This window comes from Oncorhynchus mykiss, chromosome 2 (genome assembly GCF_013265735.2).
Source record: "Oncorhynchus mykiss isolate Arlee chromosome 2, USDA_OmykA_1.1, whole genome shotgun sequence".
NCBI classification, from domain to species: Eukaryota; Metazoa; Chordata; class Actinopteri; order Salmoniformes; family Salmonidae; genus Oncorhynchus; species Oncorhynchus mykiss.
The window spans coordinates 29,425,813-29,453,787 of NC_048566.1; the positions used below are offsets into that span (position 1 = coordinate 29,425,813).

At 45.6% G+C, this 27,975-nt stretch overlaps 1 protein-coding gene across 1 annotated transcript in view; it reads left to right on the forward strand.

The window, feature by feature from the left end:
- LOC110534631 (integrin alpha-8-like) overlaps nt 1-27,975 on the forward strand; it is a 53,580-nt gene that overhangs the window by 991 nt on the left and 24,614 nt on the right. The window contains exons 2-19 of the mRNA XM_036944640.1: nt 251-399; nt 2,175-2,275; nt 2,497-2,617; nt 4,442-4,503; nt 6,645-6,690; nt 9,006-9,131; nt 9,304-9,348; nt 9,831-9,874; nt 11,001-11,057; nt 11,187-11,239; nt 11,760-11,965; nt 15,567-15,764; nt 22,646-22,691; nt 22,923-23,030; nt 25,406-25,461; nt 25,733-25,890; nt 27,301-27,429; nt 27,559-27,626. Coding sequence (XP_036800535.1) covers nt 251-399; nt 2,175-2,275; nt 2,497-2,617; nt 4,442-4,503; nt 6,645-6,690; nt 9,006-9,131; nt 9,304-9,348; nt 9,831-9,874; nt 11,001-11,057; nt 11,187-11,239; nt 11,760-11,965; nt 15,567-15,764; nt 22,646-22,691; nt 22,923-23,030; nt 25,406-25,461; nt 25,733-25,890; nt 27,301-27,429; nt 27,559-27,626 — 1,773 coding nt within the window. The remainder of the gene's footprint in view (nt 1-250; nt 400-2,174; nt 2,276-2,496; nt 2,618-4,441; nt 4,504-6,644; nt 6,691-9,005; nt 9,132-9,303; nt 9,349-9,830; nt 9,875-11,000; nt 11,058-11,186; nt 11,240-11,759; nt 11,966-15,566; nt 15,765-22,645; nt 22,692-22,922; nt 23,031-25,405; nt 25,462-25,732; nt 25,891-27,300; nt 27,430-27,558; nt 27,627-27,975) is intronic.

The following is a 27,975-nucleotide window of genomic DNA, read 5'->3' on the forward strand; positions in this document are numbered from 1 at the left end:
TTAATTCTCTCTCTCTCTCTCTCTCTCTCTCTCTCTCTCTCTCTCTCTCTCTCTCTCTCTCTCTCTCTCTCTCTCTCTCTCTCTCTCTCTCTCTCTCTCTCTCTCTCTCTCTCTCTCTCTCTCTCTCTCTCTCTCTCTCTCTCTCTCAGAGTGTGTGAGTCTGTGTGTTAAAGACAATTTCTTTCTCTTAAGTTTTGTGTGTGAACATTCGGTTAGTGGCATTATATCTCTGTCATGACTGTCCCTGCAGGTTGAGTGTGTTGGTGGGAGCGCCCAAGGCCAACACATCCCAGCCAGGCATCATAGAGGGAGGAGCTGTCTACTACTGTCCCTATCCCCTAAACCCTGACCCCACCAAGCAACCCTACAGCTGCACACAGATACCCTTCGACAACGCCAGTGAGTTACACCATGCGGTGTACCTGTGTGTATGATGTGTGTGTGTGTGTGTGTGTGTGTATGTGCTAGTTTTGCTCTCACAAAGTTAATGAGTGAGTATGAAGGGGTTAACTCCTGCCCATGTGGTTGGCTTCAGGTTTCAGGAGCACAGAAGAACTGTACATGTGTGTTTTGTGTTCCTGTTAGAAGTGTAATTTCACCCGATGCACTTACATACATCCGGACAAATAACAGAACACAAGAGAGCGCCCTCACCACTAATGTGTGTGTGTGTGTGTGTGTGTGTGTGTCTGTGTGTCTGTGTGTCTGTGTGTGTGTGTGTGTTATGATCCACATGGTCTTTGTCAGCTGGAGTGTGTATGAAGAGGGCCATAGAAAAATAACTACTATTCATGTCTATGAGAAGGATATGTCGGTGGGTGGTGGCTGAATGCATCTGTCTGTCTGGTGTTCTGGAATTCGGGTCCTGTCACCTCTGTTTCTTTACTGAAAAACTACTTCCTGTTGCACTAATTGGTCTATTCTGATAGGATGGGCAATCAATTTCATAGAGATTAATAACTCCTCCACTGTCGTTCTCTCTCTCTCTCTCTCTCTCTCGCTCTCTCTCTCTCGCGCTCTCAATTATCCTGGGGGAGGGGTAAAGTGTGAGTGTGTAAGAAGCGGTCAGCGGGCTAGGGGGGCTAAACTGTGAGCACATGGGAATTCATTTTCCCTCTGAGACTGTGAGACTGGAGGGGATAAGAGGGGGGAAGGAGGCAATGTCTGCTTTTTATTAGATCTTCAGATTTGTGTGTGTGTGTGTGTGTGTGTGTGTGTGTGTGTGTGTGTGTGTGTGGTGGATATGGCTAAGGTTACTGTAGCCTCATTAATACAGGTTCAAACCAGCGACATAAGGGACAGACACACCCACGCATATAATCCATCATCACACACACACACACATACACACACACACACACACACACACACACACACACACACACACACACACACACACACACACACACACTCACACACACACACACACACACACACACACACATACACACACACGCACATAGAGCCATACAGGGGGAAGGAGAGAGAGATTGAAGGAATTAAGCAAATTAGACTAGAGAGGGTGCATTATGGTGATCAGTGGCATGGCTGTGGTGCGCCTGGCCTGGTGCAGTTAAAGGGAAGAGAAGTAGCCACTTACTGGGTTAAGGGTTAGGAACAGTGTCCAGGTGTGCATGAGGTCATTCTAATGACAAAACATGACACAAGACATATGGGGATAGCTCACTCAAATTTCATAATTAGCTTATCTCTTTCTTACCTTGTCGTCTAGTATGGGCCGGGAGAAACTGCTGTCTTTAGTGTGTGTGTGTAGGCTGCTGGTGTTTTATGAGGCGTAGAGACTCAGTCTCTCTAAACAGGCCCAGCTGGCCTTCAATAACACAGGAAAGGATCTGCATTGGAGCAGGATAACACACACACACACACACACACACACACACACACACACACAGTCATGCACATTTTGAGCATGACAATGGACATTAAAGATCAAGGTGTATTTCTATAAACTTCAATAGAAACATCATTTAAAAAAAGTTAGTGATGTCCATGTTACTTTAGTTAGCTAACAAATCTGGGCCTTCCATGGTGTATAGGCAGGCATGACCCATGTTGTACAGAGACTAGACCTATTAGGGCTGGGCCAGGTTGATTGATGCCATAATAAAACTCTCTCCCTCTTTCCCTCCTCCCTCCCCCATCTCTCTCTATAGATAACAGGATGATTAAGGTTAATGGCACCAGGGAGCCTCTGGAGTTCAAGTCACACCAGTGGTTTGGAGCCTCAGTTAGAACTCACAAAGACAAAGTGGTGGTGAGGAATGATATTCTGTCTAACCCTAACCCGTCATAGATGTAAACCACCAGTGCTATGACTAACTAATACACTTTGAACCAGTCATATACATGTATTGTGTGTGTGTGTGTGTGTGTGTGTGTGTGTGTGTGTGTGTGTGTGTGTGTGTGTGTGTGTGTGTGTGTGCGTGTGTGTGTGTGTGTGTGTGTGTGTGTGTATGTATGTGTGTGTGTGTCTAGGCCTGTGCTCCTCTCTACCACTGGCGTACTGTGGTGAACGGTGAGAAGGACCCGGTAGGAACCTGCTATGTTGCCGTGCAGAACTTCAGCGCCTACGCAGAATACTCACCCTGTAGGACCAGTGAGTTCACACACACACTAAGGTCACTATCAGGTGGCCATTCGTAAACACCCACTGGAACACACAACTAGGCTTGGGCAGTATACCGTATATACCGTATACTGGAGTATTTGGAAAAAAGCCACGGGATGGTTTTTCAATACTGTCAAAACAAAAGTTTTTCAATTAATTTGAATATTTGTAGCAACTTTTGAAGTTATTACCTGCAGTCAACTTGTGCAATACCTTAGGAGATAAAGCAGATTGCGTTCTTCATTTTAACCTGCCACAATATTTTAGATGAAGCTCACAGTAGTTCCCCAGAACAGTTGAGCCAGTCACGTGTTTGTTTGTTAATAGCACCACGGGAGAAAGCGAGCTGGTGAGACCATAACTTTCTATATCTATTGGCGAGTCTCTGTTGTGCAGCGCACATGAGGTGATGAAGTTACACTTGGATGCAAATCACTGCTAAATAATGGCTTTCTGCCAGAAGTCAAAGAGCTCTGGAGGAGTTGTCTGTATAGCTGCCGTTTTTTCCCTGTGCTTCTACCAATGTTTTGTTTCTCCCCCGTTCATCTCCCCATCTACTCCGTGTACACATGCTGCTCTTCTTTTAAAACGTCCGCACTCACCGAAAATGACATTCGGCAGCTACTTGCTATGCTTGGATAACTTTATGAGCTGTATTTGCCTGTCTGCAATTAATTAGTTTATGATCATTTTCGCCCGTTAGCATTTAGCTATGTAATTTCGCTATTAGTTTGTGGAAATTTTATTAGCATTCTGGTAATAGAGGCCCAATGGGCTTTTCTTGCATTTTTACCCCCCCCCCCCCCCCCCCCCCCTTGTGTTCTATGCCGGTAATATCGTAAATCCCGGTATGAGAGAAGGAAGGTATGACAATATGAAAATCTGAATACCGTCCAACCTAATGCACAACTCTTATCATTGACTCTCTACACAAACATCCTGACACGCACACACGCGCGCGCACACACACACACACACCTGTCTGGTGTTTTAGTGATTCTGGAGGGTATTTAAGGGTTTGTTTTATGTTGTCAGTGATATTCGACAACATCCACATCAAACAACCTAAAAGGAAAACATAAAACATTCTACTCTACTGGACAGTTTTTATTGAGATCAACGTGATGGTCCCAAGGGGGTTGGACGCACAATGCTACTGTACAAACCCAGCACACCTGCGCTCGCACACGCACACATACACATATCTACACACGTATGCACACACACACACACACACACACACACACACACACACACACACACACACACACACACACACACACACACACACACACACACACACACACACACACACTCAGTCTCTGTAATGTTTCCAACCCAGTGTGTGTATTTCAACAATTCTCTCTGGGAGCTTCCTGTTTAGAATTTAATGTGGATTTATGACCTCCGAGCTTACACACTCCAGCTAACACACATAGCAGTCAGTATGTGTGTGTGCGTGTGCGCGTGTGTGTGAGTAGTTACGACTCATTTCACCTCTCCTCGGGGTGCCTCTGGAACATGGGGAATGATTTATTATCAGCCAGGTTTATACACACACACACACACACACACACACACACACACACACACACACACACACACACACACACACACACACACACACACACACACACACCATACACTCTGATTTCTTCCACATAGAGTTTGGACATATGGAATAGTGGAGAGGTAAAGTTCGAGCTACTTGGAGGGTCAGGGTCAGACTTTGTGGAACACTTCAACTAATAACAATTCATCATAGGAGGGTTGAAACAATGATCTGATATTGTGTGTGATTGTGTTTGTCAGATGATCCAAACCCGGAGGGACAGGGTTTCTGCCAGGCCGGGTTCAGTGTGGACTTCACCAAGGTAACAACCATCACTACCCATGTGACGTCCTCATCACTGTCCATGTCATGACATCCTCATCACTGTCCATGTCATGACATCCTCATCACTGTCCATGTCATGACATCCTCATCACTGTCCATGTCATGACATCCTCATCACTGTCCATGTCATGACATCCTCATCACCGTCCATGTCATGACATCCTCATCACCGTCCATGTCATGACATCCTCATCACTGTCCATGTCATGACATCCTCATCACTGTCCATGTCATGACAATCCTCAATACAGAGAGAACCCCTTAGTTATTGTCTAACACACAATCACAGCCGAGTCAACATATTCCGAGACGTGTGTGTAAAAATACCTGTTTGTCATAACAGCCTCCCTCCTCATCCTCACTTTCTCTTTGTCTGACTCCTCCCTTCTCAGGGCTATAGAAAGACACACAATCAGGGTTAGAGGGGAGGGAGCTAGGAGGCATGCAACTTTGTTCGTTTCAATCACAGAGGGCCTTGCTCATGTGAACATCTGAACCCTCTGCCTCTCTGCTCAACGTACCCTCTTGTACAGGAAGCTGTCATTTTCATCAGGAAGTACACATGGATGACTGAAGACAGTGTACACACACACACACACACACACACACAGAGAGAAACAAACAGACATTGTCTTTTATGATTGTTTCTTCACTGTTTATCAATCAGTGTGTACAGGTAAATCAGGATGAGCTAGGCCAGTTCAAGGTCCAATGCAGCCATTTTTATCTGAATATAAAAAATGTTTGGGTAACAATGAAGTACCTTACTCTGATTGTTTCCGATTAAAAGGGTAAAAATAAACAAAAACAGCTTCTTAGCAAAGAGCAATTTCAAAGCAAGAATTTTGCTATAACTGTCTGGGAGTGGTCTGAGTGGAGAGGGGGAAACTGAAAATTAGATGTTATTGGCAGAGAGTTTTGGAACTGACTTTGTTATTGTTCTATTAACTAATGTACTACCTGGTGATGACACCAGGCAGGCCAAAACTACATCCCAACAAAATAGGCTGACATTTCAGATGGTCTTTTCAAACAGCTCTTACAAGTGCATTATCATAATGTGGAAATATATATATAAAACACAGGAAAAGAGAGAGGCCAGACAGTCTGCTTGGAGTTCGCCAAAAGTCACCTAAAGGACTATCAGACCATTAGAAACAAGATTCTCTGGTCTGATGAAACCAAGATTTAACTATTAGACCTGAATGCCAAGCGTCACGTCTGGAGGAAACCTGGCCCCATCCCTACGGTGTGGCATGCTGGTGGCAGCATCATGCTGTGGGGATGTTTTTGGCGGCAGGGACTGGGAGACTAGTCAGGATCGAGGGAAAGATGCAAAGTAAAGTACAGAGAGACCCTTGATGAAAACCTGCTCCAGAGCACTCAGGACTTCAGACTGGGGCGAAGGTTCACCTTCCAACAGGACAACAAGCCTAAGCACACAGCCAAGACAACGCAGGATTGACTTCGGGACAAGTCTCTGAATGTCCTTGAGTGGCCCAGCCAGAGCCCAGACTTGAACCCGATCGGAGATCTCTAGAGAGACCTGAAAATAGCTGTGCAGCGATGCTCTCCATCCAACCTGACAGAGCTTGAGAGGATCTGCAGAGAACAATTGCAGAAACTCCCCAAATACAGATGTGCCAAGTTTGTAGCATCATACCGAAGAAGACTCAAGACTGTAATTGCTGGCAAAGGTGCTTCAACAAAGTACTGAGTAAAGGGTCTGAATACTTATGCAAATGTGATATTTCAGCTTGTTTATTTTTAATACATTTGCAAAAAATATCTAATTACCTGTTTTTGCTTTGTCATTATGGGGTATTGTGATGTCATTATGGGGTATTGTGATGTCATTATGGGGTATTGTGATGTCATTATGGGGTATTGTGATGTCATTATGGGGTATTGTGATGTCATTATGGGGTATTGTGTGTAGATTGATGAGGTGGGAAGAAAAAACACAATTGAATCAACTTTAGAGTAAGGCTGTAATGTAACAAAATGTGAAAGTCAAGGGGTCTGAATACTTCCCGAATGCACTTTAAATTCAGCTTTTGTCCAGTCTTGAGGAAGTTAGTCCTAACCCTGGACTGACCCAGACTTTCTCTTCCTCAGGAGGGGACACTGGTGGTGGGTGGACCTGGCAGCTTCTACTGGCAAGGTAACATTAGCTCCCTCTATGTGAAACACTAGAATTGCAAAAAAGAGGCAGAGAGAGGGAGAAAGAGATGAGTTTAGCAGCACGATCAAGACACATTCCTGCACCAGACCTGGATTCACATAGTATTTGATTAAGCACTGCTCCAGTTCATTTCTGTCATTCCTGATGTGCAGTTTGATCCCAGGAGAAGCCAGATTAGGACAATGTAGAGTGAGAGACCCTCCCTCCTCTCTCTCTGATAGGAAGTGTTTGAGTGAGTCTAGTCTCAGTTGTAATGAGCTGATCAGAGGGAAATGGGGTGTGGAGGAACTCCCACTCACCATGATAATTAGTGTGTGTTGGAGGGCAGACACCTGCTTCACAGTGGACCTTGAAGTTGGAAAGTGTGTGGGTGTGTGTGTGCTGTGGGGGGCATGGTGGGAGGGGTTACTCTTCCTGTCTCTCCTGTCCTGATGTCTCCTTGCTTATCTTCATTGAGGTGATATTAGCACACAGCTGTGTGTGTGTGTGACGGTGAGTGTGCATTTGTGTGTTTATGAGAGACAGTTACTAATACAGGGTAGTAAACGCTCCTCCTTTTATCACGGTCACATCATGTTAACCTCTGTGCCCTATCGCTCCAGTCGCTTAATTCATTTTAAAAACGAAAGAGGATAGGAACATGTTTTACAACAAGAACTGCCCACTATGTCTGCCATATGTGTAATGAATATGATGGGAGACAGAGAGCTGGTTTCAAGCGCAGGGCGCAGCAGGTGTTTATTGTAAAGGACCACAGGAGGAGGCAGGTAGCTGGGTCCAGGGGCAGGCAGAAGGTCATACACAGTGGGTCCAACAAGGCAACAGTACAGGCAGGGAAAAGGCTAGTAACGTTGTCAGGGAGATCAGGCTATAGGTTGATAACAGGAAATCTGATAGGCTAAGGTACAGGCAGGGAATAGGCTAATAACGTCATCCAGGAGATCAGGCTATAGGTTGATAACAGGAAATCTGATAGGCTAAGGTACAGGCAGGGAATAGGCAAAAGGCGTCATTAGTGAGGCAGGCAAAAACGATCATACACGGGAGGATTAAATCACAGGAAAAACCAGCTCAGAAAGACGTGTGTCACAAAACAAACAATACCTCACAGTGATGGGGTGCAAAGAACTGAACCAAATAGTGTGTGATAATGACATACAGGTGTGTGAACAGGTGATCAGAATTCAGGTGATTGGGATCTGGAGAGTGAGCTGCGTTCAGGGGATCTACGTGTTTGAGGGTGTGAGTTGGATGCAGATGTTACAATATGCCTTCAAAATGGAGCGAGAGACAGAAGTGGGTGAGAGAGAGAAAGAGAGATGGAGATAGTCAGTGAATATTTTTATGAATTAATATTATGGTGTATTAATCCTTTGTTGAAGGGTGTTTATGATCTCTCTATGCCCCTGGTGTGTGTATAAGCGTTTGTGTGTGTGTGTGCATGTCGTTGCCCTCAGCTTGGCTCAGCTTCCTGGTGTTTAAACACTTCCTCTAGATGTTTATAAAAGCTCTCAGAGCAGAGAGTTTATGGTCTCTAATATACAGCTATTATCACAGGTGATTATGCTGAGTTATTATGGGAAGCCTTTTATACAGCTTATTATCAGAGGATCTGAAGGAACCTCTTATACCATCAGTAGTGAGGAAGTCTGCAGAGGGTTAGGGGTCTGTTTCTGTAATTAGGGTTAGGAGCTGTCTGTGGAGTGTGTGTGTGTGTGTGTGTGTGTGTGGAGAGGGTCTGTTTCTGTGTCTGTGGTTACGGTCTGTGAAGAGGGTCTGTCTTGTCTGAGTAGAAGGTCTGTCTTTGTAAGTCTGTGTCTTGGGTTAGGGTCTGTGTAGGTATGCGTCTGTATTTAGGCTTAGCGTCCAAGTCTGAAGGGAGTTAGGAAAAGTTGGCGTCTGAGACAGGGGCGATTTCTCTCTGCCAGTACCCACCACATTAAGGAGGATTGATGTGAGGTTGAGGGCAGCTGGAGATAAAGCAGGAGGCCTATGTTTGTCTGACCTCCCCCTCCATCGCACAGCATTTGCTACAATAGCAGAGAGAGAGAGCGCGAGAGAGAAAGTGTGTATGTGTATGTCATTCTAACTCCTGCTAACGAGGTGTTTCAGTGTTCCTCAGGGAAGAGCACCTCATACCTGTGAGTTTCATAACAAATGGCAGGAAAGTGTGTAAGGGGGCGTGCATGTGTGTATGATAGACTGACAGTGCGGAAGTTATTGCTCCCCATTGGGTCTGGGGATGGCCTGTTCGTTAGTTGACCATTGTGTGTTACTGACCTCTCTCTCTCCAGGTCAGGTGATGACTGCAGGCGTAGCAGAGATATTGAATGGTTACTCTCTGAAAGCCGTGCTCAGGAGAGTCCCTGGAGAGAAACAGACCCACGCTGCAGCTGATACCCATGACGACAGCTACCTAGGTAACACACACACGCTGCAGCTGATACCCATGACGACAGCTACCTAGGTAACACACACACGCTGCAGCTGATACCCATGACGACAGCTACCTAGGTAACACACACACACAGTTTCATCTACACACACAAACACTCACACGCTCACTCACTAATATATCTCTCTTGTCTGCAGGTTACTCTGTGGCAGTAGGGGAATTCACAGGAGACTCAGAGCAAGGTAAAATACAACACTTTCATCTCTGTGTGTTTGGTGCTTGCAGGGTTTCAGAGGCTACTCCCATGAACCGTAACTAACTAGTAATTACACTGCAAACTAACCAAGAAAAGTAACTTGCTACAAAACCATATGTTCTGCCTCCTACATCTTCCTAATTAAAACATGGCACCAAGTGCCAAACCAAAGGTTGACACATGGTTGTATTATGATTTTATTGTGGTTGTAGGCTGGTTGTGGTCTCATCTTTGAATTCCTTAAAGCTGGAGCTTGCTGGCTTGGGTTTGTGGTCAGGTCTGTACTGGGAACAGGGTTGGGGGAGGTACTCATATCAAAACCACTCTCTATCTTTCTATCTTTCTTCAGCTTTTAGTGTCTTCAGTCAGGGTGGCCTAGAGACAGAGACACACTGAAAGGCAGGCATCCAGACAGGCAGACAGAAAAGCAGGCAGGCAGTGTGATGTGTGTTCCTCTCTCCTTTCCAGAGCTGATAGCTGGTGTTCCGAGAGGGGCACAGAACTTTGGATATGTAAGTACAGAATCACACGCATGCATAACAGCACACAACCACACACACACACACACACACACACACACACACACACACACACACACACACACACACAGTATATGTAAGTATTGAATTTTAAAATTCCTGTGTGTCCAGAGAGGAAATGTTTCCAAAGTAGAATTCCATTCCTGGTTACTATCGCTTAGCAACAACAACTCCCCCCACTCTGACCACAACACAGTCCTATCTGTGTGTGTTTGTGTGTGTCCTGGACTCTCCTAAATGACACACAACTTCCTCTCCATGAGAGCTGACCCAGCCTGACCCCTTTCCCTGACACACACATGACCCCTCACCTCTAACACACAGCTCATTGCCTGCTCACACACACGCACACACACACGCACACTGACAGACACTGAAACCTAGATAGAGATGTATTCAGAGCAGACAAGCCTGTGAGGTTGTGTCAACAGGCTCTGGGGCCGGTAGCCCTCACATTTGTGGTCAGTGGGCGTCAGGGTTAGGTCTGTTAGGCCTGATGAGACTAGAGTAGCTGTCAGCCCACGTTAAGCCTCTCAGACCTGGGAAGACAACCAGTCTGACACCCCTGAGAGAGAGGTGGAGGAGGGGGGGGCAGGGAGTTAAGTGTCTGCACATGTGTCTTTCCCTCTGTCTGCCTCTCTCTGTCTGTCATTCCGAGCGACTGTCTGTGTGTATGTCCGTCCGTCTGCCTGTCCGCCTGTCTGTTTCTCTATATGTGTTGGTGTTTTGTGTATGTGTTTGTCTCTCTAACTTTGTGAGTGCGTGCACATGTTTATGGGTGAGTGTGTGTAGCCCCTGGCTGTCTCCATGTGGTTGTTATTGTAGGTCTTTTGAAGGAATTCCCAACCCCTCTGTCTCCCCCACATCTGGGGTTATGGAAATGGAGGGTACGGAACAGAGGAGGGGAGGGGGTAAGGCAATGGGGACGATGGGGGGTTGAAAGGGCGAGACAGGGGGAAGGGGGACCAGGCAGAGGGAAAGAAAGAGTTTTGGGCTGAAGAATTCTGTTTCTATTTCAGCTCATTACATCCTGTGAATGCGTTTGCATGATGCCTGTGTGTACCTGTATTAGGTGTGTGACTCTTGTGTCCTCTTTTAGGTAGCTGTGATTAACTCCACTAATCTGACATTCATCATGAACTTCACAGGAGAGCAGGTCAGTAACACACAGTAACGTCACACATACACATACACACACTGCTATTAATATTTTACCTGACTACTTTATAGCACTACTGTACATCCCTGACTGTAAGTGACGTCATGTTGTGAAATGTTTTGTCAGATGGCTTCCTACTTTGGCTATTCTGTGGCTGTTACTGACCTCAACGGAGATGGGTGAGTTGTCTGTCTGTCTCTCTCACTTTTTCTATCACTTTCTCTCTCTCTCTCGCTCGCTCTCTCAATTTCATTTTCAATTTAAGGGGCTTAGCTTTTCTCTCTCGTCTCTCTCTGTCTGCCACTTTGTCACTTTTTCCCTCTCTTCCTGTCCCTAGAGATCTTCATGGTTCTTGCAGTGAAATAATTGTTTAGTCCGAGCTAAGAATGAAGACAGTTGAGTGGGCGAGGGGGGAACGAGAGAGAGAGGATTGTTAGTATGTGTTCCAGCTGTAGCTTGTTCTCTGATTCTGATTACTGAACTCTATTTCTGGAGCCAGACCACATCCTTTCTGACATGTCTGTATAACACACTAAGCTGTGTGTGTGTGTGTGTGTGTGTGTGTGTGTGTGTGTGTGTGTGTGTGTGTGTGTGTGTGTGTGTGTGTCTGTGTGTGTGTGTGTGTGTGTGTGTGTGTGTGTGTGCGTGCTGCCCTCTGTGTGTGTGTGTGTATTCTAAAGCTGTGTATCTTTCCCCCAGGTATGATGATGTACTGGTAGGAGCACCTCTCTACATGGAGAGAGAGAGGGAGAGTAAACCTAAGGAGGTGGGCCGTGTCTACCTGTACCTCCAGCACTCCCCGCTCACCTTCTCCGAGCCCCTTCTCCTGACGGGAACACACACCTTTGGACGCTTTGGCACTGCCATCGCCCCGCTAGGAGACCTCAACCAGGACGGATACAACGGTAAGCTGTGTGTGTGTGTGTGTGTGTGTGTGTGTGTGTGTGTGTGTGTGTGTGTGTGTGTGTGTGTGTGTGTGTGTGTGTCTTTCCCCTCTCTTCCCGTTCAGTGTCCACTCCCAGTGTATTGGTAGGCAGAGGTTTTTATATGTTTCCTCTTCATCTCTGGCTGTTTGGTCTTGGAGAGCGGATATCTTATCAGATGCTCCGATGGGGGAAACCGAAGGGTCTTCAGCCAATCAGGAATTGCGGTGTTAGTACTGATGATGAGCAGGGTTTGAGGGGTGTGCGCGCTCGTGTGTGTGTGTCAAGAGAGAGAGTTATTTTTAATCTCCAGATGTCCACTAAGATAGGGGCATCTGGAAGTTTCTGTCCCGCTGCCCAGAGTTCATTCTGCCTCACGTTGTGTTTGCTTTTTAAACACACACACCAGTGGAGGCAGATGAGGGGAGGACGGATCATAATAATGTCTGGAACAGAGCAAATGGATTCGCATCAAACACATAGTTGATACCATTCCACTCATTCCACTCCAGCCATTACCACAAGCCTGTCCTCCTCAATTAAGGTGCCACCAACCTCCTGTGACACACATATACACACATGCACACACATACACACACACCCAAACACGTTCAGGTCTGGAGCCCAAATGCTTTTCGGAGCCTCAGGCATTTCTCTGGTGAACATATGATAACAATCCTACTTAGTTATTTATGTATGTGTTTATGTTCTTAAAATGAGCCACTCTCCCTCCACTCCCTCCACACCATCATCATCATCAGTACTAAATCAATAAACCTGAATCAATGTCTATCAGTGTGGAGGCATAACTCAATCAGTCACTCAAACGCACATATAAGACAACAACCTCTCCCTCAATGTGAGCAAGACAAAGGAGCTGATCGTGGACTACAGGAAAAGGCGGGCCGAATAGTTCTCCATTAACATCCCCGGGGCTGTAGTGGAGCGGGTCGAGAGTTTCAAGTTCCTTGGTGTCCACATCACCAACAAACTATCATGGTCCAAACACACCAAGGCCGTCGTGACGAGGGCACAACAAAATATTTTCCCCCTCTGTCACACAGCCTGGAGTGGTGGGTGCAGAGTCAAGCGCAGAGAGCAGAGGATAATGTGGACAACCAGGCTTTATTGTGGCATCCACAACACACGCCCAAAACAACAGGCGAATATCAAATAAAGTGTCCAACCCAAAACAGGGCACCAACAGACAGGGAGCACAACACGCAACAACCTAGACTAACAGAGAACAAGCCGGCACAAAAACAGGCGGGCCTAACAGGCTTAAATAGTCCTGAATCAAAACTCAAGCAAGAAACAGGTGCAACCAATAAGACATAACAAGCAGAAAAGGAAAAGGGGATCGGTGGCAGCTAGTAGACCGGCGACGACGACCGCCGAGCGCCGCCCGAACAGGAAGAGGAGCCACCTTCGGTGGGAGTCGTGACACCCTCAGGAGACTGAAAAGATTTGGTATGGGTCCCCAGATCCTCAGAAAGTTCTATAGCTGCACCATCGAGAGCATCCTGACCGGTTGCATCACCGCCTGGTATGGCAACTGCTTGGCATCTGACCAAGACCTATATAATAGGCGGTGTCAGAGGAAAGCCCATAAAATTGTCAGATTCCAGTCACCCAATTCATAGACTGTTTTCTCTGGTACCGCACGGAAAGCGGTACCGGAGTGCTAATTCTAGGCTCCAAACTTCTTCAGGATTGGTGGGTCCCCTGTGGTACAGTTGAGCTAACGTAGGCTAATGCGATTAGCATGAGGTTGTAAGTAACAAGACCATTTCCCAGGACATAGACTTATCTGATATTAGCAGAAAGCTTAAATTCTTGTTAATCTAACTGCACTGTCCAATTTACAGTAGCTATTACAGTTAAATACCATGCTATTGTTTGAGGAGAGTGCAGAGTTTTGTACATGAAAAATGATTAATAAACAAATTAGGCTTATTTGGGCAGTCTTGACACAACATTTTGAACAGAAATGGAATAGTTCATTTGATCAGTCTAAAACTGTGCACATACATTGCTGCCATCTAGTGGCCAAAATCTAAATTGCACCCGGGATGGAATAATACATTATGGCCTTTCTCTTGCATTTCAAAGATGATGGTACAAAAAAACCTAAAAAACAGTTTTTTTCTTTGTATTATCTTCTACCAGATCTAATGTGTCATGTTCTCCTACATTCCTTTCAAATTTCCACAAAAGTGTTTCCTTTCAAATGTTACCAATAATATGCATATCCTTTCTTCAGGGCCTGAGTCAGTTCGATTTGGTCATGTCATTTTAGGCGAATATTGAAAAAAGGGCCGATCCTTAAAAGGTTTAACAGCTTCTACCCCCAAGCCATAAGCCTGCTGAACAATTAATTAAATAGCCACCGGACTATTTACATTGACCCCCCCCCCCCCCCCCCTCCATTTGTTTTTGCACACTGCTGCTACTTGCTGTTTATCATCTATGCATAGTCACTTCACCCCTACCTACATGCACAAATTACCTCTAACCTGTACCCCTTCACACTGACTCGGCACCTCCTGTATATAGCCTCATTATTGTTATGTTATTGTGTTACTTTTTATTATTTTTTACTGTAGTTTATTTGGTAAATACTTTCTTAACTCTTCTTGAACTGCACAGTTGGTTAAGGGCTTGTAAGTAAGCATTTCACGATAAGGTCTACACTTGTTGTATTCGGCACATGTGACAAATTAAGTTTGATTTGATAAGCCTGCACACACACACACACGCACACACATGCATTGAGTGTACTCAGAGGCTTTTGTCCTGAGGTTGATACATCAGCCAGGGTGTGGCTGGGTTAGACTGGGAATGTGGAGGTGATCACACACAGGAGAGATCAGTAGAGGATCCATTAGCCTCAGGAAACTGCAGCGCAAGCTGAGCCAGAATGGAGCTTGAATGGAGCCAGAGACTCCAGCTGTCTGAGCCGCAATGGAGACTAGAGTCTGATACACTGTGATGTTCTCCCTCCTTATCATACAGTAGTGTGTGTATATCTGTGTGTGTGTGTGTGTGTGTGTCTCTGATTACCTCCCTCATAATCACAGAGCAGTGTAACCATGACAACCCTCTGTTTGTAGTTTTCAACTCCATTTTTCCCTACAGCAAACATGATGTAGGTGGGGAGTTGCGTTGTGTGGGGGGGGGGGGACAGACTAACACCTGGCAATCACTGGTGGAGGGTAACCATTGGCTGCTCACTGCCCCAGAATCTCCTGCCTGTGCCTATTAGACAGTTCTACATGTGTGACATATACATTTGGAGAGAGAGAGAGAGAGAGAAAGAAAGAAAGAAGGAAATGGAAAGAGAGAGGGGTAGTCCTAGGTAGTCTCTTTACCTCTCCCTCAGGGGCTTTCACTTGATGATGTCTAAACCATTCCTCTCTCTCTTGTTCTTTTTCTCTCATCCCTCTCTCCTGCTGATGTGAGCTGGTCTGCTGTATCACTTCAGAAGGCCAGCCTTATAACTCATACTGGAGTTGGTTTTGTGTTTCTATCTGTGTTTCCTACCGTCATACCCCCCCCCCCCCCCCCCCTCTCTGTCTGATAGACGTGGCAGTGGGTTGTCCGTTTGGTGGGGAGGACCGGAGTGGCCTGGTGTTGATCTACAATGGCCAGAGAGACCTGACGGCCCGCGGCCTAACCCTCAGCCAGGAGCTCTATGGAGCCTGGGCCTCCAGTAGTGGCCTCTCCGGCTACGGCTTCACCCTGAGGGGGGACAGAGACCTGGACAACAACCATTACCCTGGTACACTCCCATGCACCTTACTTATTTGATCCTCTTTTTTCCATTTCACTTCTCTCCTCCCTTCTTCTGGTGAAGTCGTTACTCAGGAGGGGTAGTGGGGTTACAGAGCTGTTGCCACGACGATTCTCTGAGGACTTCTTGTCCTGTCCCAGGAAGAGAGAGGGGGGGGGGGGCATGTGCACTAAAACATCTAAAGGAAATGTCAAAATGTTTCAACTTTATATTCATCATCTCCAGCACCACCCCAACATCAACGTATGTGAAAATAGTGTTTCCATGTTTTGTGGAAAAAAATATATGAGGGAGATAAGTGTTTCCAATGACATCATCAGTGTGCATCGTGGGATTTTAACCAATTATGAGTAGGCATTGTCTACTAATTGCCTACTAATTGTTTGATGATGTCATTGGAAACACTGATTTTCTTTATTATTTTTGCTACAAAACATAGAAACGTGCCATTTACACATATGTTCATGTTGGGATGGTGCTGAAGATGATGAATATGAAGTTGACTTTTTTTTTTAAATTTCCCTTTGAAAGTGTTTAGTCTGTTTGCCAGATATTTCATCATAGTGTTGTAGGCCTCTAGCTGACACAGGCCTCCAATTCTTCAGAAGAACATGTTCATGTGGCTGATATTACTTTGGAGAGACTTCCTCTTTTGTGATGTCATGGTACAGATGAACATGCCACACTACAGCAATCTGAAGGGAAAGCCTGTGTCTGAGTGTTTGTATTTACATGTTCAGTCAGTGATAGTCTGAATGTCTGTGTGAGTGTTTAAAAAGGTGATTTGAAAATGTTTTGAAATTAAACTTTTGTATCCCTTTGTTTTCCCTTCAATTTGGAGCCATTCTAAAGGCAGCATAGTTCAGTCTTTGTACCTCTATAGACCCAGCTGAAAGGCAGCCATTCTAAAGGCAGCATAGTTCAGTCTTTGTACCTCTATAGACCCAGCTGAAAGGTAGCCATTCTAAAGGCAGCATAGTTCAGTCTTTGTACCTCTATAGACCCAGCTGAAAGGCAGCCATTCTAAAGGCAGCATAGTTCAGTCTTTGTTCCTCTATAGACCCAGCTGGAAGGCAGCCATTCTAAAGGCAGCATAGTTCAGTCTTTGTACCTCTATAGACCCAGCTGGAAGGTAGCCATTCTAAAGGCAGCATAGTTCAGTCTTTGTACCTCTATAGACCCAGCTGAAAGGTAGCCATTCTAAAGGCAGCATAGTTCAGTCTTTGTACCTCTATAGACCCAGCTGAAAGGCAGCCATTCTAAAGGCAGCATAGTTCAGTCTTTGTTCCTCTATAGACCCAGCTGGAAGGCAGCCATTCTAAAGGCAGCATAGTTCAGTCTTTGTACCTCTATAGACCCAGCTGGAAGGCAGCCATTCTAAAGGCAGCATAGTTCAGTCTTTGTACTTCTATAGACCCAGCTGAAAGGCAGCCATTCTAAAGGCAGCATAGTTCAGTCTTTGTACCTCTATAGACCCAGCTGAAAGGCAGCCATTCTAAAGACAGCATAGTTCAGTCTTTGTACCTCTATAGACCCAGCTGAAAGGTAGCCATTCTAAAGGCAGCATAGTTCAGTCTTTGTACCTCTATAGACCCAGCTGAAAGGCAGCCATTCTAAAGGCAGCATAGTTCAGTCTTTGTTCCTCTATAGACCCAGCTGGAAGGCAGCCATTCTAAAGGCAGCATAGTTCAGTCTTTGTACCTCTATAGACCCAGCTGGAAGGCAGCCATTCTAAAGGCAGCATAGTTCAGTCTTTGTACCTCTATAGACCCAGCTGAAAGGCAGCCATTCTAAAGGCAGCATAGTTCAGTCTTTGTACCTCTATAGACCCAGCTGAAAGGCAGCCATTCTAAAGGCAGCATAGTTCAGTCTTTGTACCTCTATAGACCCAGCTGAAAGGCAGCCATTCTAAAGGCAGCATAGTTCAGTCTTTGTACCTCTATAGACCCAGCTGAAAGGTAGCCATTCTAAAGGCAGCATAGTTCAGTCTTTGTACCTCTATAGACCCAGCTGGAAGGTAGCCATTCTAAAGGCAGCATAGTTCAGTCTTTGTACCTCTATAGACCCAGCTGAAAGGCAGCCATTCTAAAGGCAGCATAGTTCAGTCTTTGTACCTCTATAGACCCAGCTGAAAGGTAGCCATTCTAAAGGCAGCATAGTTCAGTCTTTGTACTTCTATAGACCCAGCTGGAAGGCAGCCATTCTAAAGGCAGCATAGTTCAGTCTTTGTACCTCTATAGACCCAGCTGAAAGGCAGCCATTCTAAAGGCAGCATAGTTCAGTCTTTGTACCTCTATAGACCCAGCTGAAAGGTAGCCATTCTAAAGGCAGCACAGTTCAGTCTTTGTACCTCTATAGACCCAGCTGAAAGGTAGCCATTCTAAAGGCAGCATAGTTCAGTCTTTGTACCTCTATAGACCCAGCTGGAAGGCAGCCATTCTAAAGGCAGCATAGTTCAGTCTTTGTACCTCTATAGACCCAGCTGAAAGGCAGCCATTCTAAAGGCAGCATAGTTCAGTCTTTGTACCTCTATAGACCCAGCTGGAAGGCAGCCATTCTAAAGGCAGCATAGTTCAGTCTTTGTACCTCTATAGACCCAGCTGGAAGGCAGCCATTCTAAAGGCAGCACAGTTCAGTCTTTGTACCTCTATAGACCCAGCTGGAAGGCAGCCATTCTAAAGGCAGCACAGTTCAGTCTTTGTACCTCTATAGACCCAGCTGGAAGGCAGCCATTCTAAAGGCAGCACAGTTCAGTCTTTGTACCTCTATAGACCCAGCTGAAAAGTAGGAATTATTATTTTATTTTTATTTTCTTTCCATATTGTCTTCTTTCTGTAACAACAACAGATGTCCTCTGATCTCTCCATCCCACAAACAGGAAATCTGGGTCTTTATAATGAAAACATCACACACGCACACACACGCTAACACACACAAACACGCATACAGACACATATGCACTGCATGGCTTGTGATCTATTTCACTGGCCTCTGAGTGTAAGTGTTGAGTCTGTGCCAGGCTATGAACCAAAGCCAGACCATATACAGAATCACCCCACATCGAGTTACTCAGTCACACACACTATTCAAACACAATGCATATACATATAAGCATGCAGACACACACGCGTGCGTGTTGTAACTCAGGCTTTCTAAGACCCTCTGGGAAAGATCTGGTAGTGGAGGGAAAGCTCCCTGGTGGCATAGCGATCACACACACACACACACACACACACACACACACACATACATATAGTCTGTCGTTAATATGTTAGTAAAGTCACACTTTGGTAAAGGACCCTTAGATGTTTCATCATTATGAGAGGACTGCTAAGGCATCTGTGTGCCTGTTTCACGGTGTGTTTCTGTGCATAAGTCTGTTTCTATAGGTGAAGTTGTATGATCCCATAGGTACAAAACCCATGTTAGTCTTAGAGAGAGAAGGGAGGGAGGATTAGAGAGATGGATCAGTGTTCCTGATGGATACAGCCGTGTGTCTCTACCAGGGGACTCATGTGTCCAGCTAGGTATCAAACCTCGATTGTCTGCACGCCTCAAGACTGCAATAACCCACCGAGCTCAAGTCTAGGCGGCATCTCTCAGAGGCTTTTTTTTGAGGTCTTTGAGGTCTTTCACAACAAGGTTGCACATCAGCTTCTTGGAAGGAGTGTTCCTATTTAAACTAACCCTGGAGAAGTGACTGGGTCAGAGTCAGAGAGAGCAGTCAGTCAGGAACAGCAGGAGATGTCCCTAGTACACAGAGGTTACAGCCTGCTAGACGCACACTGACCCTGGGAAGCTCTGCTGTTCCCACTCCTAGGGTTAAGGTTAAGGTCAGTTTTGTGTGTGTGTGTCAGGGGTCAGATGGCCTGATGGCAGGAATTATGTTCAGCGGTAGAGATCAAATGCTGTAGACATTTATAACTTGCCAATCAGCATTCCCACTGACTCAGCCATACTGAACATAAAACACACACAGCACACACACACACACACACACACACTGAACACTTTGACAGTGGACACACTGAACACTGGTTCTAAAGAGAGAGCTCATACAGAAGTTTGAAGCAGCCAGTCTCTGACAGGTTGTGTAAACGTTGGATGGCAGCCATATTTCTCAGAGCAGGGAGTCCGGACTGGCCTAGAGGTTTAGTTACTCAGCATACCCCAAAGGTACACTTACTCCAAATGTGTGTCTGTATGTGTGTGTGTTTACATACTAACCTCAAATCAGTGGTGGCAGACATGTTTTTTCAGTGTAGAAATATGATTGACTTGGAAGGGGAAAGTGTGCCATAGGCTATGTTTTATTTACTCCAAAAGTACATTTACCCCAAATCAGCCTCTGTGTCAGTAGCACTTTTCAGAGGGAAAAGAACGGCCGGGTAAGGAGTACAGATGTACCTATGGGAGTGCACGCACACACACACAAACACATACAAACACACACACACACACACACACACACACACACACACACACACACACACACACACACACACACACACACACACACACACACACACACACACACACACACACACACACACACACACACACACACACACACTTAGGCACACACCACAGGAGGTTGGTGGCACCTTAATTGGGGAGGACAGGCTTATGGTAGTGACTGGAGCGGATCTGGGGAATGGTATCAAATACATCAAACACATGGTCTCCAGTTGTTTGATGCCATTCCATTCGTTTCATTTCGGCCATTATTATGAGCCGTCCTCCCCTCAGCAGCCTCCACTGGCACGCACGTATGCACACATACACCTACGGTAGAAGTGGGGTTGGGTTTCTCTGGAGTGTAAGACGGACAGATCCAGGACTTTGGAATGAGAGCAGCATTCTTCTGTTGGAAGTTAGGGTCCCTGAGGCTGAGCTGATGTTTGGACTGTACTTTTTGCGTGTGTGTGTGTGTGTGTGTGTGTGTGTGTGTGTGTGTGTGTGTGTGTGTGTGTGTGTGTGTGTGTGTGTGTGTGTGTGTGTGTGTGTGTGTGTGTGTGTGTGTGTGTGTGTGTGCGGTTAGATCTGCCTGCTGAAAGCACACCTTAGCTCTGATGACTTTTACAGACTGTGGTTGAAAGGCCAAGTGCTTTAGCTGCTGTCCTCTTTCCTCCTCTCTGCCTCGTTCCCCCTCTTCCTCCTTTCCCCCTTTCCACCTTCCCTCCTCACCTCTACCTTTCCAACTGCACCGCGTACCCCACAGACAGCTAGAGGTCCCACTTCCTCTGCCGGCCCCTTGTTACACCTATCACACACACACGCACACACACGCACACACACACACACACACACACACACACACACACACACACACACACACACACACACACACACTGGGGGCTAGGGTGTAATGTTGTGGTTTCAGAGGACCAGCAGGCTAAGGCACTCTCACTGACAGCAAAAACAGATGGACCACTCCTACATTCAATTTAGACTCACGCTCACTTAAACGCGCGCACACACAAGAACACACACGCATACAGAGGCAAACGCATGTGTGCAAACACGCACACATACACACACTCAATACATCTTATTTGATTCTAATAGTTTAACCATTTAAACAGATGTCACTCACAGTGTGCATGGTCTTGTCACACTCTAGCCCTCTATCAGCATCAAGACTTAACCTAGTCCGTTTCATTTGATGGATAGCCAGGTATGTATATTCCCAACAGATAAGAGGCTATCTGAGGAGGATTTCTCGACTTGACTGTTACTAGTAAACTAGAAACAACCTCTCTGTCACGTGTCTTCAAAACCACATTTTTCCCCATTCACTAGACCAATGGAAGTAGAGAGCTCAGAACTCTTTCAAACAGAACTGCAGAGGTCAGAACTAATGAGCTTAACCAGTCCCATTGATATATTATCATGAGTAAACTTAGCCTCTGACCCTCAGCCTCATTGATATTAGCATGACTCACCTTAGCCTCTGACCCTCAGCCTCATTGATATTAGCATGACTTATCTTAGCCTCTGTCCCTCAGCCTCATTCATACTAGAATGACTTGTCTTAGCCTCTGTCCCCAGTCCCAGTGCTGTATCAGATTCAGAGCTTAGCTTAACCTCTGTCTTCCAGTGACAGGGGTAGCTAGATCTATGGTTGGGGGTCAGTCCTGTGTTAGCGTTGTGTTAGCTTAGTGTATCTGGCAGGGAAGGCTTGTATTGATTAAGTCTCTTTCCCACTGCGGTTTCAGACTTTCAGTCAACGTGTGTGTGTGTGTGTGTGTGTGTGTGTGTGTGTGTGTGTGTGTGTGTGTGTGTGTGTGAGAGAGTGGTATGTCTCCCGTGACCACACTCATTAAAGTGCAGCTCTATTTTAAACAAAAACCCAATTAAGACTCTTCATCTTCAAAACACATAAACACAAATTAACTGAGTAGAGCACTGGACTAGTTGTGTGGCTGCTACAGACTGACTAGTTGTATAAGGCACATGATTATAGTAAAGTGAGGGAATGTTCTTGTTGTGTAGCAGAGGTTTCTGATTGGACCAATGGGAATGTTCTAATGGAGCTGGAATGTGCGACACACACCGTTGTCTCCGTTGCGACACACACACACACACACACACACACACACACAGACACTGTGTTCCTATTTGGATAGTTTCATTCTGAACCAAAATAGTGCTGCAAAAATAGTTATATTCACTACTCAAAGCTGGTACAGACTAAATGTGTTTGTGTATGTGTGTGTATCTGTGTCAGTGTGTGTAAAACGTGAGAGGTCTGTGCTTGATGAAGATTGCTGGAGACCTTGAAATCAGTCCCATCTGTGCGTTTCTTTGAAGCTCATGCAGTCTCCCTGTCTCGCTCTCTCTTTCTCTCTCTCTCTCTTTCACTGTAGATCTGATAGTGGGAGCATTTGGTAAAGGGGAGGTGTCGGTGTACAGGTAAGATATCTAATTATCTGATTGGCTAGACTACATTGTTTCATGTATCAGATTAGCTGCTAGTTTACAATGGTGAGGTGTGTGTGTGTGTGTGTGTGTGTGTGTGTGTGTGTGTGTGTGTGTGTGTGTGTGTGTGTGTGTGTGTGTGTGTGTGTGTGTGTGTGTGTGTGTGTGTGTGTGTGTGTGTGTGTGTGTGTGTGTGTGTGTGTGTGTGTGTGTGTGTGTGTGTAGGGCTCGTCCTGTAGTGTCAGTGGAGGCAGAGATGATCCTGACTCCTAGAATCCTGAACCCTGATGACCGATCCTGCCTCCTGACAGAATCTGATATCATGGTGACCTGGTGAGTACACACACACACACACACACACACACACACACACACACACACACACAAACACACACACACACGCAGTCACTAGGTAACCTAGTGAGTGACAGACAATTGACCAATAGGGTGAATTTTAGGCTATGTGTGTTGGCAGGACAGAGACATGGTGCGTTTGGGCAGATTGACAGACGGCACCAAACTGTGGATTTCTGTCAAAACAAACACAGCTGATTGAAATAAACCATCAGACTGGCTGGAGGAACGAGACAGGACACAACAACACATGTACTATTAGGGAGTTTTTAGGACTGTCTGGGATTGTTGCTTTTTATTTTATTGAATAGTTGTTTTATTGAGAGCTTTGGCCAGTTGAGGAGTTTTTCTGGTTGTTTTGGGGAGACTGAGAGGACGAGCAGTAAAGAGGAAGTTTTTCTGGTTGTTTTGGGGAGACTAAGAGGACGAGCAGTAAAGAGGAAGTTTTTCTGGTTGTTTTGGGGAGACTGAGAGGACGAGCAGTAAAGAGGAAGTTTTTCTGGTTGTTTTGGGGAGACTAAGAGGACGAGCAGTAAAGAGGAAGTTTTTCTGGTTGTTTTGGGGAGACTAAGAGGACGAGCAGTAAAGAGGACGTTTTTCTGGTTGTTTTGGGGAGACTGAGAGGACGAGCAGTAAAGAGGAAGTTTTTCTGGTTGTTTTGGGGAGACTAAGAGGACGAGCAGTAAAGAGGACGTTTTTCTGGTTGTTTTGGGGAGACTGAGAGGACGAGCAGTAAAGAGGAAGTTTTTCTGGTTGTTTTGGGGAGACTGAGAGGACGAGCAGTGAAGAGGAAGTTTTTCTGGTTGTTTTGGGGAGACTAAGAGGACGAGCAGTAAAGAGGAAGTTTTTCTGGTTGTTTTGGGGAGACTAAGAGGTCGAGCAGTAAAGAGGAAGTTTTTCTGGTTGTTTTGGGGAGACTGAGAGGACGAGCAGTGAAGAGGAAGTTTTTCTGGTTGTTTTGGGGAGACTAAGAGGACGAGCAGTAAAGAGGAAGTTTTTCTGTTTTTTTTGGGGAGACTAAGAGGACGAGCAGTAAAGAGGAAGTTTTTCTGGTTGTTTTGGGGAGACTAAGAGGACGAGCAGTAAAGAGGAAGTTTTTCTGGTTGTTTTGGGGAGACTGAGAGGACGAGCAGTAAAGAGGAAGTTTTCCTGGTTGTTTTGGGGAGACTGAGAGGACGAGCAGTAAAGAGGAAGTTTTTCTGGTTGTTTTGGGGAGACTGAGAGGACGAGCAGTAAAGAGGAAGTTTTCCTGGTTGTTTTGGGGAGACTGAGAGGACGAGCAGTAAAGAGGAAGTTTTTCTGGTTGTTTTGGGGAGACTGAGAGGACGAGCAGTAAAGAGGAAGTTTTTCTGGTTGTTTTGGGGAGACTGAGAGGACGAGCAGTAAAGAGGAAGTTTTTCTGGTTGTTTTGGGGAGACTGAGAGGACGAGCAGTAAAGAGGAAGTTTTTCTGGTTGTTTTGGGGAGACTGAGAGGACGAGCAGTGAAGAGGAAGTTTTTCTGGTTGTTTTGGGGAGACTGAGAGGACGAGCAGTAAAGAGGAAGTTTTTCTGGTTGTTTTGGGGAGACTGAGAGGACGAGCAGTAAAGAGGAAGTTTTTCTGGTTGTTTTGGGGAGACTGAGAGGACGAGCAGTAAAGAGGAAGTTTTTCTGGTTGTTTTGGGGAGACTGAGAGGACGAGCAGTAAAGAGGAAGTTTTTCTGGTTGTTTTGGGGAGACTGAGAGGACGAGCAGTAAAGAGGAAGTTTTTCTGGTTGTTTTGGGGAGACTGAGAGGACGAGCAGTAAAGAGGAAGTTTTTCTGGTTGTTTTGGGGAGACTGAGAGGACGAGCAGTAAAGAGGAAGTTTTTCTGGTTGTTTTGGGGAGACTGAGAGGACGAGCAGTAAAGAGGAAGTTTTTCTGGTTGTTTTGGGGAGACTGAGAGGACGAGCAGTAAAGAGGAAGTTTTTCTGGTTGTTTTGGGGAGACTGAGAGGACGAGCAGTAAAGAGGAAGTTTTTCTGGTTGTTTTGGGGAGACTGAGAGGACGAGCAGTAAAGAGGAAGTTTTCCTGGTTGTTTTGGGGAGACTGAGAGGACGAGCAGTGAAGAGGAAGTTTTTCTTCTAATTGGAGCTCATTGTTCTGTCCTGGATGGTTCTGGTTGGCAGGCATTTCACTGCTAGAGAACCTGTGTGTGTGTGTGTGTGTGTGTGTGTGTGTGTGTGTGTGTGTGTGTATGTGTGTGTGTGTGTGTGTGTGTGTGTGATCGAGATGAGCGCGCTCACACAAACACACACTGACATACAGAGGAGCAATTGTTTTATCCTGTCTCAATCTCCCATGTCTCTCTACCTCTCTCTCTCTCTGTTATCCAGTCTAAGGGTAGATATTTGTGCGAAGGTGAGCGGTGTGGGGATCCCAGACTCTGTAGGTAAGTAGCTCTGACTGGGGATGAAGAGGGGGGAGGGAGAGGTTTATGCATAAGTTAGTGTTAGAGATGCTAACTGTATGAATGCATTGTTTCCACTGGCTAATGATGCTCTGTAGAAACTAAAAGGGATAAAGTAGACCGTACCCATGGTTCCCTCCTGCACACCAGATGAGAATAAACACACACTTCCGCACACGATGGGACCATATGGAACCCCTCCTCACTCACTCACTCTCTCCCTCCATCCCCCTCTCTCCTCCACCTCTCCCAGTCCTGAATGCAGAGCTGCAACTGGATTGGCTTAAAGGTGTGAGGGGCGGAGTTAAGAGAGTTTATTTCCTGGATTCCCATCAGCCCCAACACACAGGGGTCCTAACGCTTGGCCACAGCCGTCCTCACTCCTGCCTGAACTATACTGTCTACCTACGAGTAAGTCAAACACACTCCTTTGCCAAAAAAATGAATTTGAGTTTTTTTTTTAAGAAAAGAGGCCTCCATCCTTGCTGTGTTTGGACAAGATCCTCTCAAAATACAGTGCCTTGCGAAAGTATTCGGCCCCCTTGAACTTTGCGACCTTTTGCCACATTTCAGGCTTCAAACATAAAGATATAAAACTGTATTTTTTTGTGAAGAATCAACAACAAGTGGGACACAATCATGAAGTGGAGCGACATTTATTGGATATTTCAAACTTTTTTAACAAATCAAAAACTGAAAAATTGGGCGTGCAAAATTATTCAGCCCCCTTAAGTTAATACTTTGTAGCGCCACCTTTTGCTGCGATTACAGCTGTAAGTCGCTTGGGGTATGTCTCTATCAGTTTTGCACATCGAGAGACTGACATTTTTTCCCATTCCTCCTTGCAAAACAGCTCGAGCTCAGTGAGGTTGGATGGAGAGCATTTGTGAACAGCAGTTTTCAGTTCTTTCCACAGATTCTCGATTGGATTCAGGTCTGGACTTTGACTTGACCATTCTAACACCTGGATATGTTTATTTCTGAACCATTCCATTGTAGATTTTGCTTTATGTTTTGGATCATTGTCTTGTTGGAAGACAAATCTCCGTCCCAGTCTCAGGTCTTTTGCAGACTCCATCAGGTTTTCTTCCAGAATGGTCCTGTATTTGGCTCCCTCCATCTTCCCATCAATTTTAACCATCTTCCCTGTCCCTGCTGAAGAAAAGCAGGCCCAAACCATGATGCTGCCACCACCATGTTTGACAGTGGGGATGGTGTGTTCAGCTGTGTTGCTTTTACGCCAAACATAACATTTTGCATTGTTGCCAAAAAGTTCAATTTTGGTTTCATCTGACCAGAGCACCTTCTTCCACATGTTTGGTGTGTCTCCCAGGTGGCTTGTGGCAAACTTTAAACGACACTTTTTACACACAGGTTTTACACACAGATTACACACAGGTGGATTGTATTTATCATCATTAGTCATTTAGGTCAACATTGGATCATTCAGAGATCCTCACTGAACTTCTGGAGAGAGTTTGCTGCACTGAAAGTAAAGGGGCTGAATAATTTTGCACGCCCAATTTTTCAGTTTTTGATTTGTTAAAAAAATTTGAAATATCCAATAAATGTCGCTCCACTTCATGATTGTGTCCCACTTGTTGTTGATTCTTCACAAAAAAATACAGTTTTATATCTTTATGTTTGAAGCCTGAAATGTGGCAAAAGGTCGCAAAGTTCAAGGGGGCCGAATACTTTCACAAGGCACTGTATCTGTCAACTCAGCTGAACCTGTTTTTGGACCAGTTATTGTGTTATAGTGAACAAACTTTCTGTTACACGGTATCTTCCCCCCCCCCTCTCTCTCTCTCTGTCCCTCAGGGGGAGGATGAGTTTAGGGATAAATTGACTCCCATCTCATTGGCTCTGAACTACAGTTTAGCCCCTCCATCCAACCTGGACCTCCCCCCTGTCCTCAACCGCTACAGCAGTACCTTCCTGCAGGAACAGGTGTGTGTGGGCTCTCTTTCTCATCCAATCAAGACCACTTACAGCATATGAGTACCGTTAGACTCGACCTTAACCCCCGTCCCCCGTCCCTCTCCCCATCGCTCTCTCCCTTTCTCCTTTATTTCTCAGGCATATATTCTGCTGGACTGTGGGGAAGACAACGAGTGTATTCCAGACCTCCAGCTATCTGCAAGCATGTAAGTATGTACTGTATGTAACATGTGTAGCATATACGTCAACATGAAACCATTACAGTCTCATTTTAAAAACAGTAGTTAAGTAACCTTACTGAGATAGGGGTGTGTTACGCCTTGTGGTGTGTGTTGTGCCCTGCCCTGTCAAGTGAGGCATGCTGGGAAGATTCAGAAAAGTCCTTGTCAACCTGTAAACTTTCAACGTATGTACATACTCGCACACATTCATACACACACTCACACACGCACACGCACACCTAAACAAAGGCTAGGACTGTGTTACAGCACGCAAGGAGAGAAGTTTGCTCTCTAATTGTTTACATTAGCAAGATAGTGTGTGTGTGTGTGTGTG